The sequence below is a fragment of the Salvelinus alpinus genome, chromosome 4 (assembly GCF_045679555.1).
Source record: "Salvelinus alpinus chromosome 4, SLU_Salpinus.1, whole genome shotgun sequence".
Classification (NCBI taxonomy): Eukaryota; Metazoa; Chordata; class Actinopteri; order Salmoniformes; family Salmonidae; genus Salvelinus; species Salvelinus alpinus.
In genome coordinates this window covers 32,639,199-32,657,637 of record NC_092089.1, presented here as the reverse complement: position 1 = coordinate 32,657,637, position 18,439 = coordinate 32,639,199, and the positions used below count along the sequence as shown (strand labels likewise).

General features: G+C 47.2%; 1 protein-coding gene across 4 annotated transcripts in view; it reads right to left on the bottom strand.

Annotated features, from left to right (window-relative positions):
• Window positions 1-18,439, bottom strand: part of cacng8b (calcium channel, voltage-dependent, gamma subunit 8b) — a 63,091-nt gene that overhangs the window by 6,389 nt on the left and 38,263 nt on the right. For 3 of the 4 annotated variants that reach the window (XM_071396613.1, XM_071396610.1, XM_071396609.1), the window contains 2 exons: window positions 14,413-14,698; window positions 4,392-4,613 (listed from right to left, as the gene is read on the bottom strand). In XM_071396613.1, the coding sequence (XP_071252714.1) occupies window positions 4,392-4,613; window positions 14,413-14,443 (253 nt within the window). In that variant the 5' untranslated portion in view covers window positions 14,444-14,698. The remainder of the gene's footprint in view (window positions 1-4,391; window positions 4,614-14,412; window positions 14,699-18,439) is intronic. The other variant, XM_071396612.1, reaches the window with a different exon arrangement.

Here is an 18,439-nt window from a genome sequence, read left to right as displayed (position 1 = left end):
TAAATAAAGGTAAAAATAAAATGTAAATAAAAATCTGGAATCCTCTCAACCTGCCGAATCAGAGAATACCCCATCCACTCACTCCTTCAGCCCCTAACACAGCAATGTGTGACATCGACCCGCGGGCTTAAATCTTTTAGAGACAATATGTCCTCTGTTTCCATTGCACCTACACTTCACTGCATCACTGCACGGCTTCTGAGCACCCACCTTGACTCAATACTCTACAGATATCAAGGATACTTGACCTCTAAGCCATACCAAAGCACTGAAGGGTCCACTGCACCACAGAGAGAAAGATAGGAGAGAGAGAAAGAGAGGAGAGAGAGAGAGGGAAAGAGAGGGAGAGAGAGAAAGAGAGGAGAGAGAGAGAGGGAAAGAGAGGGAGAAAGAGAGAGCGAGAGAGAGAGAGAGAAAGCAAGAGAGAGAAATAGCGGGGAGGGAAGAGAGAGCGTAAAGGGAGAGATAGCAGACAGAGGCAGAGGGAGTATGAGAGAGAGAGGCAGAGAGAAAGGCAGAGACGACAGAGGGAGAGAGTGGGAAGAGAGAGAGAGCAGAGAGAGAGAGAGGGAGGGAGAGGGCAGAGAGAGAGTAAAGAGAGAGAGCAGAGAAAGCGAGAGAGGGAGAGAGAGCATGAGAGCGAGAGAGACAGAGAGAGAGAGAGAGAGAGAGAGAGAGAGGAGCACTGCAGCATTGCTGTGAGGGCTGGGGCTTATCTCTAATTGGCTGCTTTGTTATCAGGAAGCTTAGAGATGAGGACAAATGAGCTTTGCACAATGACCAGGCCAAGGATGGGACTTACCCTACATGCCTTATAGAGGAGTAGTGATGGGACTACAAACATACGGCAGCTAGCTAACACCATTCATTCAGCTTCAACTACTGTCCTATTCTGTCCTATTTTGTCCTATCCAGCCTTGTCCTGTCTTCCCCCTTCTAAAGCCTGTATGTCAGAGCAGCAGTTGAATGTATTATAAATTAGCTGCTTGTGCCGCAGTGAAGATGGCGTGATGGCTACTGTCATTTTCAGAGTTAAATCACTGGACTAGTGCAGGGTTGGGCAACAGGGTCTGCAGTGAGTTTGTAGGGCCAGCTGTAATATACCTGATTCAGAGACCCTGTCAGTTAAATCACTGGACTAGTGCAGGGTTGGGCAACAGGGTCTGCAGTGAGTTTGTAGGGCCAGCTGTAATATACCTGATTTAGAGACCCTGTCAGTTAAATCACTGGACTAGTGCAGGGTTGGGCAACAGGGTCTGCAGTGAGTTTGTAGGGCCAGCTGTAATATACCTGATTCAGCTTATCAAAGGCTTGATGGATCTAGTTGAATCAGGTTTCCAACACATGGTTGGTGAGCACAGTGCTAGTGGGTGATGCGTGTAAGGTAGGTTATATATTAAATACAGTGATGGAAGGAATGAGATGAGAGGGGTTCTTTTCAGGTGATTTCAAGTACCTGATCTGCTGACACAATGGAACATGAGGAATACAGCCACTGTATACTGTACATCTAGACCATCAGCTCCTGTTACCTACCTCACGACTGGAGTCATCCTTAGTTCAGGGATGAAGTGGTATCCTTATGACAAATTCATTTGAAGGGTAGAAATGACAATCTCCACAAACATCCAGTATTCATAGATAAAGTGGCTGTACTGTACTAGCTCTCTGCACAGATACAGTTCAGACCTCTTCCCTTAAACTTCATGTGAACCCACTCTAAAGCTGTGTTGTTCTTATGCACAACGCATCACCGGGGGCAAACTACCTGCCCTCCAGGACACCTACAGCACCCGATGTCACAGGAAGGCCAAAAAGATCATCAAGGACAACAACCACCCGAGCCACTGCCTGTTCACCCCGCTATCATCCAGAAGGCGAGGTCAGTACAGGTGCATCAATGCTGGGACCGAGAGACTGAAAAACAGCTTCTATCTCAAGGCCATCAGACTGTTAAATAGCCATCACTAACACAGAGAGCCTGCTGCCTATATGCACAGACTTGAAATCATTGGCCACTTTATTAAATGGATCACTAGTCACTTTAATAATGTCACTTTAATAATGTTTACATATCTTGCATTACTCATCTCATATGTACACTACGTTCAAAAGTTTGGGGTCACTTAGAAATGTCCTTGTTTTTGAAAGAAAAAACTTTTTTTTGTCCATTAAATAACATAAAATTGATCAGAAATACAGTGTAGACATTGTTAATGTTGTAAATGACTATTGTAGCTGGAAACGGCTGATTTTTTATGGAATATCTACATCTATTAAAAATCAGCCGTTTCCAGCTACAGTAATCATTTACAACATGAACAATGTCTACACTATTTCTGATCAATTTGATGTTATTTTAATGGACAGAAAATGTGTTTTTCTTTCAAAAACAAGGACAGTTCTAAGTGACCACAAACTTTGAAACGGTAGTATATATACTGTATTCTATACTATTCTACTGTATCTTAATCTATGCCACTCTGACATTGCTCGTCCATATATTTAAATATTCTAAATTCCATTCCTTTACTTAGGTTTGTGTGTATTGGGTATATGTTGTGAAATTATTAGATATTACTTGTTAGATACTGCTGCATTGTCGGAACTAGAAGCACAAGCATTTCACTACACCCGCAATAAAATCTGCTAAACACGTGTATGTGACCAATAACAATTGATTTGATGCTCCTTGGAAATCATTAAACAGAAACATCAGTCCACTGGGAAAGTCTAGGAAAGAGTTTCCTGTTCCAGCATTTACAAGTTCCAGATTTTCCAAGGAGCTCATAAACTCAGCATGTGCATTGCTTCACATTATAATGACCTTTCCGGCAGCACTGCTGACTACATAATTCCACTGAAACATATGGTAACCATACCATCCATTCACTCTCATCTGACACGAAACACTGCACAACATCAACTCTGAGCTTCCCTGTAATGGAACCTCCATTCCATTCAGTCCTTATTCCTTTCCATCTCACAAGACAGCAACACTGCAGGTAGTGCATTAGGACACAGACATGAGGTCTGCACTGGTATTGCATCAGATCCAAAATGGCCACAGTCCTTACTTTGATCATACCAGCTATCACCAACTATTATCAGCTATTACCACCTATTTACCAGCTATTACCAGCTTTTACCAGCTTTTACTAGCTATTACCAACTATTACCAACTGTTATCACCTATTAGCAACTATCACCAGCTATTACCAACTATCACCAGCTATTACCAGCTATTACCAACTATTACCAACTATTACCAGCTATTACCAACTATTACCAACTATTACCAACTATTACCAACTATGACCAGCTATTACCAACTATGACCAGCTTTTACCAACTATTACTATTACATTCAATATATTATACATAGTATTTATAGTATCTAATCTCTTAAAAACTGCAGTATGTAACTTTTTGGGTGACCCAACCAAATTCACATAGAAATGTGAGTTATAGATCTGTCATTCTCATTGAAAGCAAGTCTAAAATCAAACCACCCCCTGTACCCGGACTTTGTACTACTCCCCTCTGGACACAGATATAGGGCACTCGTCGGCTGAAAAAACAGAACTAGACAATAATTTGTACCAGGTGTGATATCCCTCCTTAATAGCTTGGGCTAATGTTCCTATCGACCCAGTAAGGCCAGCAGGCTAGTCTCTTTTTATTGGTATGTAACTGTTATGAAAGTTGTATTGTCAATTTGCGTTGTATTTAAACAACACTTTAAACATGTACATGACACTGCAACAAAATTTCCCCATGGGGACAATAAAGTCAGTAAAGTAAGAAGTGGTAGATCTGTTCTATATGAGCTATTTCTATGCTCCCCATTCTTAAGTTTCATTTTTGCGTCTTTTACTTTCGGTTTTGTACACCAGCTTCAAACAGCTGAAAATACAATCTTTTTTAGATGGTACAATGATTCTCTACACTATACCTGCTTGTTTTGTCACATAAACTGAAATTAGGAGAACTATTCGAATTTTAGCAACCAGGAAATGGTGGAATGATTTCTCTATAGCGCACCTTTAAATCTAGAAAGGACATTAGGACAAAAGGCTCAAATGGAAACAGTCCTAACTAATCCCCTCCAACATCACACACACACACACACACACACACACACACACACACACACACACACACACACACACACACACACACACACACACACACACACACACACACACACACACACACACACACACACACACACACACACACACACACACACACACACACACACACACACACACACACACACACACACAGAGATACAAGATCCCCACATGCCTCCGTTTACCCTCTATCCATCCTCTCCCACTCTACCCACAGATCCAAGATGGTGTCTCAGTAGCATTTCAGTAGCCTACCTTCCAGGCAGCAGATCCTCCAGAGGCCAGAGTGGGTGAGGGCTCCGGGGTCCTTCTTGTCCTTGTTGTGGGGGTCGTCTGAGTGGTTGCGGGTGCTGTTGCAGATGGAGGCGCGGGAGTACAGCCAGTAGTCCGTCCCTATAGAAACCGTCATCAGGCAGAAGGCTGCAAAGGCCCCCACGGTGGTGAGGAGGATCTGGATCCCCTTCTCACAAACCATCCCTAGAGAGGAAGGCAGAGGAGGAGAGAGAGAGAGAGAGATGGAGGGGAGGGATGAGAAGTAGAGAAGGGACAAGGAAGAAGAAAAGTGAGAAATAGAAAAGGGATGAGAAAGGTGGAGGGAGGAAGAAGGAGAAGAAGTGCAGTAGAGACAAGAGAGGAACAGATGAGATAGACAAAGGGAGAAAGGGGAGTTGAGGGAGAGGGAGGAGAGAGAATGAAAAAGGGATGGACAAGAAAAATAGATGCACAGACAGATGCAGAGAGAGATGCAGAGGGAGATGCAGAGAGAGAGAAAGAAACAAAGAAAGAGGCAGAGAGAGATGCAGAGAGAGAGAGAGAGAGAGAGGCAGAGAGAGTTGCAGAGAGAGAGAGAGAGAGAGAGAGAGAGAGAGAGAGAGAGAGAGAGAGAGAGAGAGAGAGGCAGAGAGAGATGCAGAGGGAGAGATGCAGATAGAGAGAAAGAGGCAGAGAGAGAGAAAGAGAGAGAGAGAGAGAAAGAGGCAGAGAGAGAGAGGCAGAGAGAAAAAGAGACAGAGAGAGAAAGAGGCAGAGAGAGAGAAAGAGAGAGAGAAAGAGGCAGAGAGAGAGAGGCAGAGAGAGAAAGAGGCAGAGAGAGAAAGAGGCAGAGAGACAGAATGAGGCAGAGAGAGAGAGAAAGAGGCAGAGAGAGAGAAAGCGAGAGAGATCGGCAGAGAGAGAGATGCAGAGAGAGAGATGCAGAGAGAGAGAAAGAGGCAGAGAGAGAGAGAAAGAGGCAGAGAGATGCAGAGAGAAAGAAAGAGGCATAGAGAGAAAGAGGCAGAGAGAGAGAGAGGCAGAGAGAGAGAGAAAGAAAGAGAGAAAGAGGCAGAGAGAAAGATGTAGAGAGAGAAAGAGAAAGAGGCAGAGAGATGCAGAGAGAGAGAGAAAGAGGCAGAGAGAGAGAAAGAGGCAGAGAGAGAAAGAGAGAAAGAGGCAGAGAGATGCAGAGAGAGAGAAAGATGCAGAGAGAGAGAAAGAGAGAAAGAGGCAGAGAGATGCAGAGAGAGAGAAAGATGCAGAGAGAGAGAAAGAGAGAAAGAGGCAGAGAGAGAGATGCAGAGGCAGAGAGAGATGCAGAGAGAGAGAAAGAGGCAGAGAGCGAGAAAGAGAGAGCGAAAGATGTAGAGAGAGAGAAAGAGAAAGAGGCAGCGAGAGAGGCAGAGAGAGAGAGAGAAAGAGGCAGAGAAAGAGGCAGAGAGAGAGGCAGAGAGAGAGAGAGGCAGAGAGAGAGAGGCAGAGAGAGGCAGAGAGAAAGAAAGAGGCAGAGAGAGAGAAAGAGGCAGGGATAGAGAAAGAGGCAGAGAGAGATGCAGAGAGAGGCAGAGAGAGAGGCAGAGAGAGAGGCAGAAAGAGAGGCAGAGAGAGGCAGAGAGAGATGCAGAGAGAGATGCAGAGAGAGAGGCAGAAAGAGAGGCAGAGAGAGATGCAGAGAGAGAGGCAGAGAGAAAGAAAGAGACAGAGAGAGGAGGGGTATAAGTGGTTATATGAGGTGTCCTTGGAAGGGGAGTTGGACGACACTGCTGACTCGTCTTAACAGGAAGGAATTGATGGTGAACACAACAAATTACACTCTGAGAATCTCAATGTGCTCCATATTCATGACCATGACACCACTCTCTCCCCCACATAATCAGCATAGACAGGGCTAGCGCAGAATACACAACACACTCGATGAGACAGAACACACTAACGCACGGATGCACGCACACACACACACACACACACACACACACAACTCAATATACATAATCACAGTGCAGGAACACAGCAGCAACATCAGCACATACAGGAACAAAGCAAGACTCAACAGGAAATCTTCATTGTCGCAACTCAATCAATCAATTAATCAATCAATCAATCAATCAATCAATCAATCAACCATTTTGGCTTATACAATCAATCCTATACAGTATCAGTGTTCCTATCCTCTTCTTACCTCCAACATCACCATAGTATACCCCTCTGGTCCCCTTGTACATGAAGTGGTGCTAAAACCTGTGCATTTACATGATGGTTACATAGGCCTCTGCCCAGCACCCTGCCTTGAACTTTAGTCACTGTTACTAGCCGGCTACCACCCGGTACTCTACCCTGCACCTTAGAGGCTGCTGCCCTATGTACATAGTCACTGTTACTAGCCGGCTACCACCCGGTACTCTACCCTGCACCTTAGAGGCTGCTGCCCCATGTACATAGTCACTGTTACTAGCCGGCTACCACCCGGTACTCTACCCTGCACCTTAGAGGCTGCTGCCCCATGTACATAGTCACTGTTACTAGCCGGCTACCACCCGGTACTCTACCCTGCACCTTAGAGGCTGCTGCCCTATGTACATAGTCACTGTTACTAGCCGGCTACCACCCGGTACTCTACCCTGCACCTTAGAGGCTGCTGCCCCATGTACATAGTCACTGTTACTAGCCGGCTACCACCCGGTACTCTACCCTGCACCTTAGAGGCTGCTGCCCCATGTACATAGTCACTGTTACTAGCCGGCTACCACCCGGTACTCTACCCTGCACCTTAGAGGCTGCTGCCCTATGTACATAGTCACTGTTACTAGCCGGCTACCACCCGGTACTCTACCCTGCACCTTAGAGGCTGCTGCCCTATGTACATAGTCACTGTTACTAGCCGGCTACCACCCGGTACTCTACCCTGCACCTTAGAGGCTGCTGCCCTATGTACATAGTCACTGTTACTAGCCGGCTACCACCCGGTACTCTACCCTGCACCTTAGAGGCTGCTGCCCTATGTACATAGTCACTGTTACTAGCCGGCTACCACCCGGTACTCTACCCTGGACCTTAGAGGCTGCTGCCCCATGTACATAGTCACTGTTACTAGCCGGCTACCACCCGGTACTCTACCCTGCACCTTAGAGGCTGCTGCCCCATGTACATAGTCACTGTTACTAGCTGGCTACCACCCGGTAGTCTACCCTGCACCTTAGAGGCTGCTGCCCTATGTACATAGTCACTGTTACTAGCCGGCTACCACCCGGTACTCTACCGTGCACCTTAGAGGCTGCTGCCCTATGTACATAGTCACTGTTACTAGCCGGCTACCACCCGGTACTCTACCCTGCACCTTAGAGGCTGCTGCCCCATGTACATAGTCACTATTACTAGCCGGCTACCACCCGGTACTCTACCCTGCACCTTAGAGGCTGCTGCCCTATGTACATAGTCACTGTTACTAGCCGGCTACCACCCGGTACTCTACCCTGCACCTTAGAGGCTGCTGCCCTATGTACATAGTCACTGTTACTAGCCGGCTACCACCCGGTACTCTACCCTGCACCTTAGAGGCTGCTGCCCTATGTACATAGTCACTGTTACTAGCCGGCTACCACCCGGTACTCTACCCTGCACCTTAGAGGCTGCTGCCCCATGTACATAGTCACTGTTACTAGCTGGCTACCACCCGGTACTCTACCCTGCACCTTAGAGGCTGCTGCCCCATGTACATAGTCACTGTTACTAGCTGGCTACCACCCGGTAGTCTACCCTGCACCTTAGAGGCTGCTGCCCTATGTACATAGTCACTGTTACTAGCCGGCTACCACCCGGTACTCTACCCTGCACCTTAGAGGCTGCTGCCCTATGTACATAGTCACTGTTACTAGCCGGCTACCACCCGGTACTCTACCCTGCACCTTAGAGGCTGCTGCCCTATGTACATAGTCACTGTTACTAGCCGGCTACCACCCGGTACTCTACCCTGCACCTTAGAGGCTGCTGCCCTATGTACATAGTCACTGTTACTAGCCGGCTACCACCCGGTACTCTACCCTGCACCTTAGAGGCTGCTGCCCTATGTACATAGTCACTGTTACTAGCTGGCTACCACCCGGTACTCTACCCTGCACCTTAGAGGCTGCTGCCCCATGTACATAGTCACTGTTACTAGCTGGCTACCACCCGGTAGTCTACCCTGCACCTTAGAGGCTGCTGCCCTATGTACATAGTCACTGTTACTAGCCGGCTACCACCCGGTACTCTACCCTGCACCTTAGAGGTAGCTGCCCTATGTACATAGTCACTGTTACTAGCCGGCTACCACCCGGTACTCTACCCTGCACCTTAGAGGCTGCTGCCCTATGTACATAGTCACTGTTACTAGCCGGCTACCACCCGGTACTCTACCCTGCACCTTAGAGGCTGCTGCCCTATGTACATAGTCACTGTTACTAGCCGGCTACCACCCGGTACTCTACCCTGCACCTTAGAGGCTGCTGCCCTATGTACATAGTCACTGTTACTAGCCGGCTACCACCCGGTACTCTACCCTGCACCTTAGAGGCTGCTGCCCTATGTACATAGTCACTGTTACTAGCCGGCTACCACCCGGTACTCTACCCTGCACCTTAGAGGCTGCTGCCCTATGTACATAGTCACTGTTACTAGCCGGCTACCACCCGGTACTCTACCCTGCACCTTAGAGGCTGCTGCCCTATGTACATAGTCACTGTTACTAGCCGGCTACCACCCGGTACTCTACCCTGCACCTTAGAGGCTGCTGCCCTATGTACATAGTCATTGTTACTAGCTGGCTACCACCCGGTACTCTACCCTGCACCTTAGAGGCTGCTGCCCCATGTACATAGTCACTGTTACTAGCTGGCTACCACCCGGTAGTCTACCCTGCACCTTAGAGGCTGCTGCCCTATGTACATAGTCACTGTTACTAGCCGGCTACCACCCGGTACTCTACCCTGCACCTTAGAGGCTGCTGCCCTATGTACATAGTCACTGTTACTAGCTGGCTACCACCCGGTACTCTACCCTGCACCTTAGAGGCTGCTGCCCCATGTACATAGTCACTGTTACTAGCCGGCTACCACCCGGTACTCTACCCTGCACCTTAGAGGCTGCTGCCCCATGTACATAGTCACTGTTACTAGCTGGCTACCACCCGGTACTCTACCCTGCACCTTAGAGGCTGCTGCCCCATGTACATAGTCACTGTTACTAGCCGGCTACCACCCGGTACTCTACCCTGCACCTTAGAGGCTGCTGCCCCATGTACATAGTCACTGTTACTAGCCGGCTACCACCTGGTACTCTACCCTGCACCTTAGAGGCTGCTGCCCCATGTACATAGTCACTGTTACTAGCCGGCTACCACCCGGTACTCTACCCTGTACCTTAGAGGCTGCTGCCCCATGTACATAGTCACTGTTACTAGCCGGCTACCACCCGGTACTCTACCCTGCACCTTAGAGGCTGCTGCCCTATGTACATAGTCACTGTTACTAGCCGGCTACCACCCGGTAGTCTACCCTGCACCTTAGAGGCTGCTGCCCTATGTACATAGTCACTGTTACTAGCCGGCTACCACCCGGTACTCTACCCTGCACCTTAGAGGCTGCTGCCCTATGTACATAGTCACTGTTACTAGCCGGCTACCACCCGGTACTCTACCCTGCACCTTAGAGGCTGCTGCCCTATGTACATAGTCACTGTTACTAGCCGGCTACCACCCGGTACTCTACCCTGCACCTTAGCGGCTGCTGCCCTATGTACATAGTCACTGTTACTAGCTGGCTACCACCCGGTACTCTACCCTGCACCTTAGAGGCTGCTGCCCCATGTACATAGTCACTGTTACTAGCTGGCTACCACCCGGTAGTCTACCCTGCACCTTAGAGGCTGCTGCCCTATGTACATAGTCACTGTTACTAGCCGGCTACCACCCGGTACTCTACCCTGCACCTTAGAGGTAGCTGCCCTATGTACATAGTCACTGTTACTAGCCGGCTACCACCCGGTACTCTACCCTGCACCTTAGAGGCTGCTGCCCTATGTACATAGTCACTGTTACTAGCCGGCTACCACCCGGTACTCTACCCTGCACCTTAGAGGCTGCTGCCCTATGTACATAGTCACTGTTACTAGCCGGCTACCACCCGGTACTCTACCCTGCACCTTAGAGGCTGCTGCCCTATGTACATAGTCACTGTTACTAGCCGGCTACCACCCGGTACTCTACCCTGCACCTTAGAGGCTGCTGCCCTATGTACATAGTCACTGTTACTAGCCGGCTACCACCCGGTACTCTACCCTGCACCTTAGAGGCTGCTGCCCTATGTACATAGTCACTGTTACTAGCCGGCTACCACCCGGTACTCTACCCTGCACCTTAGAGGCTGCTGCCCTATGTACATAGTTACTGTTACTAGCCGGCTACCACCCGGTACTCTACCCTGCACCTTAGAGGCTGCTGCCCTATGTACATAGTCACTGTTACTAGCCGGCTACCACCCGGTACTCTACCCTGCACCTTAGAGGCTGCTGCCCTATGTACATAGTCACTGTTACTAGCTGGCTACCACCCGGTACTCTACCCTGCACCTTAGAGGCTGCTGCCCCATGTACATAGTCACTGTTACTAGCTGGCTACCACCCGGTAGTCTACCCTGCACCTTAGAGGCTGCTGCCCTATGTACATAGTCACTGTTACTAGCCGGCTACCACCCGGTACTCTACCCTGCACCTTAGAGGTAGCTGCCCTATGTACATAGTCACTGTTACTAGCCGGCTACCACCCGGTACTCTACCCTGCACCTTAGAGGTAGCTGCCCTATGTACATAGTCACTGTTACTAGCCGGCTACCACCCGGTACTCTACCCTGCACCTTAGAGGCTGCTGCCCTATGTACATAGTCACTGTTACTAGCCGGCTACCACCCGGTACTCTACCCTGCACCTTAGAGGCTGCTGCCCTATGTACATAGTCACTGTTACTAGCCGGCTACCACCCGGTACTCTACCCTGCACCTTAGAGGCTGCTGCCCTATGTACATAGTCACTGTTACTAGCCGGCTACCACCCGGTACTCTACCCTGCACCTTAGAGGCTGCTGCCCTATGTACATAGTCACTGTCACTAGCCGGCTACCACCCGGTACTCTACCCTGCACCTTAGAGGCTGCTGCCCTATGTACATAGTCACTGTTACTAGCCGGCTACCACCCGGTACTCTACCCTGCACCTTAGAGGCTGCTGCCCTATGTACATAGTCACTGTTACTAGCCGGCTACCACCCGGTACTCTACCCTGCACCTTAGAGGCTGCTGCCCTATGTACATAGTCACTGTTACTAGCCGGCTACCACCCGGTACTCTACCCTGCACCTTAGAGGCTGCTGCCCTATGTACATAGTCACTGTTACTAGCCGGCTACCACCCGGTACTCTACCCTGCACCTTAGAGGCTGCTGCCCCATGTACATAGTCACTGTTACTAGCCGGCTACCACCCGGTACTCTACCCTGCACCTTAGAGGCTGCTGCCCTATGTACATAGTCACTGTTACTAGCCGGCTACCACCCGGTACTCTACCCTGCACCTTAGAGGCTGCTGCCCCATGTACATAGTCACTGTTACTAGCCGGCTACCACCCGGTACTCTACCCTGCACCTTAGAGGCTGCTGCCCTATGTACATAGTCACTGTTACTAGCTGGCTACCACCCGGTACTCTACCCTGCACCTTAGAGGCTGCTGCCCCATGTACATAGTCACTGTTACTAGCCGGCTACCACCCGGTACTCTAACCTGCACCTTAGAGGCTGCTGCCCCATGTACATAGTCACTGTTACTAGCCGGCTACCACCCGGTACTCTACCCTGCACATTAGAGGCTGCTGACCCATGTACATAGTCACTGTTACTAGCCGGCTACCACCCGGTACTCTACCCTGCACCTTAGAGGCTGCTGCCCCATGTACATAGTCACTGTTACTAGCTGGCTACCACCCGGTACTCTACCCTGCACCTTAGAGGCTGCTGCCCCACGTACATAGTCACTGTTACTAGCCGGCTAACACCCGGTACTCTACCCTGCACCTTAGAGGCTGCTGCCCCATGTACATAGTCACTGTTACTAGCCGGCTACCACCCGGTACTCTACCCTGCACCTTAGAGGCTGCTGCCCCATGTACATAGTCACTGTTACTAGCCGGCTACCACCTGGTACTCTACCCTGCACCTTAGAGGCTGCTGCCCCATGTACATAGTCACTGTTACTAGCCGGCTACCACCCGGTACTCTACCCTGCACCTTAGAGGCTGCTGCCCTATGTACATAGTCACTGTTACTAGCCGGCTACCACCCGGTACTCTACCCTGCACCTTAGAGGCTGCTGCCCCATGTACATAGTCACTGTTACTAGCCGGCTCCCACCCGGTACTCTAACCTGCACCTTAGAGGCTGCTGCCCCATGTACATAGTCACTGTTACTAGCCGGCTACCACCCGGTACTCTACCCTGCACCTTAGAGGCTGCTGCCCCATGTACATAGTCACTGTTACTAGCCGGCTACCACCCGGTACTCTACCCTGCACCTTAGAGGCTGCTGCCCCATGTACATAGTCACTGTTACTAGCCGGCTACCACCCGGTACTCTACCCTGCACCTTAGAGGCTGCTGCCCTATGTACATAGTCACTGTTACTAGCCGGCTACCACCCGGTACTCTACCCTGCACCTTAGAGGCTGCTGCCCTATGTACATAGTCACTGTTACTAGCCGGCTACCACCCGGTACTCTACCCTGCACCTTAGAGGCTGCTGCCCTATGTACATAGTCACTGTTACTAGCCGGCTACCACCCGGTACTCTACCCTGCACCTTAGAGGCTGCTGCCCCATGTACATAGTCACTGTCACTAGCCGGCTACCACCCGGTACTCTACCCTGCACCTTAGAGGCTGCTGCCCTATGTACATAGTCACTGTTACTAGCCGGCTACCACCCGGTACTCTACCCTGCACCTTAGAGGCTGCTGCCCCATGTACATAGTCACTGTTACTAGCTGGCTACCACTCGGTACTCTACCCTGCACCTTAGAGGCTGCTGCCCCATGTACATAGTCACTGTTACTAGCCGGCTACCACCCGGTACTCTACCCTGCACCTTAGAGGCTGCTGCCCTATGTACATAGTCACTGTTACTAGCCGGCTACCACCCGGTACTCTACCCTGCACCTTAGAGGCTGCTGCCCCATGTACATAGTCACTGTCACTAGCCGGCTACCACCCGGTACTCTACCCTGCACCTTAGAGGCTGCTGCCCTATGTACATAGTCACTGTTACTAGCCGGCTACCACCCGGTACTCTACCCTGCACCTTAGAGGCTGCTGCCCCATGTACATAGTCATGGAACACTGGTCACGTTAATCATGTTTACATCCTGTTTCAGCCACTTCATATGTATATTCTGTATTCTGTATTCTAGTCAAGGCTCATCCTATACAACTACTGCTGTACACACCTTTTCTATTCATATAGTGTCCATAATGTCTATACACACCATCATATACATATAGATTTATATTCCGGACTCTGACATTGCTCGTTCTAATATTTCCATATTTCTTCATTCCTTTCTTTACATTTATGGGATTTGCCTGTATTGTTTTGTATTGTTAGGTATTACTGCACTGTTGGAGCTAGGAACATAAGCATTTCGCTACACCTGTGATAACATCTGAACATGTGTATTTTATTTGGCTTCTTCTCACCCTAGGCTAGAACTGCTGTTCTAGATTACACATTTACCTCCATTGTGACTTCATTTGCTAATCTTTGAAATTGTGCAAAGCGCATTCGGGTATAAGAGTTGTAAGTACTATTAACAATGTGTACCTGCAATGTAATTACACTGTACCTGCCTATGTAATAACCACGTAAATACATTGATTATAGTGCCACTTGATGTAAAGTGGGACCCCATTGCGTTACCAAGGTATACATTTACATCAGCTGAGGTAAGCCTTACCTGCCGCCGAGTTTCTATCCTTCGACTCCATTTTGAAATCTTTCTTTTCCTCGTTAATGAAGAATGCACTGTCCCCTCAATCCGGACAGCATCCATCGACTGTTCTCACTCTCTCCCCCTCTCCTTCCTGCACTCGTTTTCTCTCTCTCTCTCTTTGGCCTCTATCTCTTTCTCTCTCTCTCACTGGAAAGATGTGCTGGTGGGGGCTCTTGATTGTGATTGGACGCTCTCACTCTGGTCCTCTTATTCACAGGAAGCAGTCACTGAGGAGGACATGGTAGTTGGGCTACCGCCAAAGAAAGACAAGAAGAAGAAGGAGAATGATAACATTAGTTGTTTACAGCTGTGCAGTTATGAAGCATGTTTATCTAAAAACAGTGATCAATTCAGAAAGTTCCAAGTCACGTTATAAAGTCACGTTCTAAAAACACAAATAACAGAAAACTAAAACACTAAAACCTATCAATTCCACTCTCATACCAGTATAACACAGAATAGAATACAAATGGTGCATCTGAATATAGAGCTAGAAATAACAGATCTGGTCTGAATAAGAGGAGCGAGAAAGGGGGAGAGTAGAGAGGGTGCAATCAACATTGTTACCATGGCAACATTGAATTCCAAAGTCTGGATCAGCATAGAGTGAGGGACTGAGAGAGCGAGAGAGATAGATAGAGAGAAAGAGCTTGCGAGAGGGACTGAGAGAGAGAGAGAGAGAGAGAGAGAGAGAGAGAGAGAGAGAGAGAGAGAGAGAGAGAGAGAGAGAGAGAGAGAGAGAGAGAGAGAGAGAGAGAGAGAGAGAGAGAGAGAGAGAGAGAGAGAGAGAGATGAACGGAGAGAGGGACTGAGAGAGAGAGAGAGAGAGAGAGAGAGAGAGAGAGAGGGACTGAGAGAGAGAGAGAGAGAGAGAGAGAGAGAGAGAGAGAGAGAGAGAGAGAGAGAGAGAGAGAGAGAGAGAGAGAGAGAGAGAGAGAGAGAGAGAGAGAGAGAGAGAGAGAGAGAGAGAGATGAACGGAGAGAGGGACTGAGAGAGAGAGAGGGACTGAGAGAGAGAGAGAGGGACTGAGAGAGAGAGAGAGAGGGACTGAGAGAGAGAAAGAGGGACTGAGAGAGAGAGAGAGAGAGAGAGAGGGACTGAGAGAGAGAGAGATTTTGAATTGAATTCAATAATTCAAACGTTTATAAATTTATAAATTTAATAAGTAAATGTCAAATTGGCTTTCTTCCCAACAATCGCACTACTGACCATATATACACCTTACACACACTAATTAATAAACACGTCCACCAACAAAAAGAGGGAAAAATCTTTGCTTGCGTTATTGACTTTAAAAAGGCATTTGATTCTATTTGGCACAAAGGACTATTCTACAAAATTCTCCAAAGTGGCCTTGGTGGTAAGGTGTATGACTTAATAAAATGTAAGTACACAGAAAAGTGTGCAATAAAAATCAAAAACCAAAAAACAGAATTCTTTCACAACGTCGAGGTGTGAGACAAGGCTGCAGTTTGAGTCCAAATCTTTTCAACATTTATATCAATGAATTAGCAGACATGTTGGACCATTCTCCAGCGCCAGGACTCACACTATTTGACACAGAGGTGAAATACCTGCTATATGCTGATGACTTGGTACTTCTATCACCAACCAAAGAAGGTCTTCAACAGAACCTTAATATTCTAGAGCACTATTGCCAAAATTGGGCCCTGGTAGTAAATAAAAAAAACTGAAAATCATGATTTCCCCCCCAAAAAACAGATACAAATATAAATTCACCCTGAACAACACCATAACTGAACACACTAAAAATTACACCTACCTTGGTCTGACCATATCTGCATCGGGAAGCTTTAATATGGCAGTGAATGCACTCAAAGAAAAAGCCTGCTGAGCATTGTATGTAATAAAAAATAAATTATTCAATATCAACATCCCAATTAGAATTAAGGCCAAAATATTTGACAGTGTAATCCTACCAATAGCTCTTTACGGAAGTGAGGTTTGGGGGCCACTCAATAAACTGGACTTTAAAATGTGGGACAAACATCCAATTGAAGCCCTACATGCAGAATTCTGTTGGAAAATTCTACAAGTTCAGAGAAATACACCAACTAATGCATGTAGGGCAGAATTGGGCCGCTTTCCAGTGGTAATGAAAATACAGAAAAGATAATTAAGAAAGTCAAAATTCAAGTCTGCAATTTAAAGCATTTCAAACCCAAGAGCTGAGCCCAGAAACGAGCCCTCTCAGTCAGCTGGTGTTGGACCTAACCAACCAAGTTGACACCAGCACTGCTTCAAAAGAAAGAATTCCAATAAACAAAATATATTTACAACATTGGAAAAACAAAACAAAATCCCAAAGCCGACTAAATTGCTATCTGACCCTAAACAGAGAATATGAATTGGCTGATTATCTCTACTCTGTCAGAGATACGAAGCAGAGACAGATCCTTACCAAGTACAGGCTGAGTGACCACCAATTGGCAATAGAGACCGGCAGACATAAAAATACATGGCTCCCCAAAGAGGAGCGTGTATTTGGTCACTGCGTGACAGGGGAGGTAGAGACAGAGATGCACTTTCTCCTTTACTGTGATAAATATTCTGCACCAAGAGATTCATTATTCACAGAAATGACTACATTTATTCCAAATCTTTACTTATTAAACCAAGAGGAAAAACAAAAAATACTCATAGGCGAAGGAGCAATGGCTCCTCTTGCAGCCAAATATGTATTAGCCTGCCATAGCCTGAGGGACACTGAATAATAACATCTGCATAGTAAACAGTAACTTACTTATTATGACTATAATTGTTATTACTATTATTGTTATTACTATTATTGTTTATCATTCCAAAAAGTAGTGGTGGTAATAGTAGTAGTAATGATGGTGGTAGTAGCAGTAGTAATGATGATGGTGGTAGTAGTAATGATGATGGTGGTAGTAGTAGTAGTAATGATGGTGGTGATAGTAGTAGTAGTAATGATGGTGGTGATAGTAGTAGTAGTAATGATGGTGGTAGTAGTAGTAGTAATGATGATGGTAGTAGTAGTAGTAATGATGGTGGTGGTAGTAGTAGTAGTAATGATGATGGTGGTAGTAGTAATGATGATGGTGGTAGTAGTAGTAGTAATGATGGTGGTGATAGTAGTAGTAGTAATGATGGTGGTAGTAGTAGTAGTAATGATAATGGTGGTAGTAGTAGTAGTAATGATGATGGTGGTAGTAGTAGTAGTAATGATGATGGTGGTAGTAGTAGTAGTAATGATGATGGTGGTAGTAGTAGTAGTAATGATGATGGTGGTAGTAGTAGTAGTAATGATGATGGTGGTAGTAGTAGTAGTAATGATGGTGGTGGTAGTAGTAGTAGTAATGATGGTGGTGGTAGTAGTAGTAGTAATGATGATGGTGGTAGTAGTAGTAGTAATGATGGTGGTGGTAGTAGTAGTAGTAATGATGATGGTGGTAGTAGTAGTAGTAATGATGGTGGTGGTAGTAGTAGTAGTAATGATGATGGTGGTAGTAGTAGTAGTAATGATGATGGTAGTAGTAGTAGTAATGATGGTGGTGGTAGCAGTAGTAGTAATGATGATGGTGGTAGTAGTAGTAGTAATGATGGTGGTGGTAGTAGTAGTAGTAATGATGATGGTGGTAGTAGTAGTAGTAATGCTGATGGTGGTAGTAGCAGTAGTAATGATGATGGTGGAAGTAGTAGTAGTAATGATGATGGTGGTAGTAGTAGTAGTAATGATGGTGGTGGTAGTAGTAGTAGTAATGATGGTGGTGGTAGTAGTAGTAGTAATGATGATGGTGGTAGTAGTAGTAGTAATGATGGTGGTGGTAGTAGTAGTAGTAATGATGGTGGTGGTAGTAGTAGTAGTAATGATGGTGGTGGTAGTAGTAGTAGTAATGATGGTAGTAGTGGTAGTAATGATGGTGGTGGTAGTAGTAGTAGTAATGATGATGGTGGTAGTACTAGTATTAATGATGATGATGGTGGTAGTAGTAGTAGTAATGATGA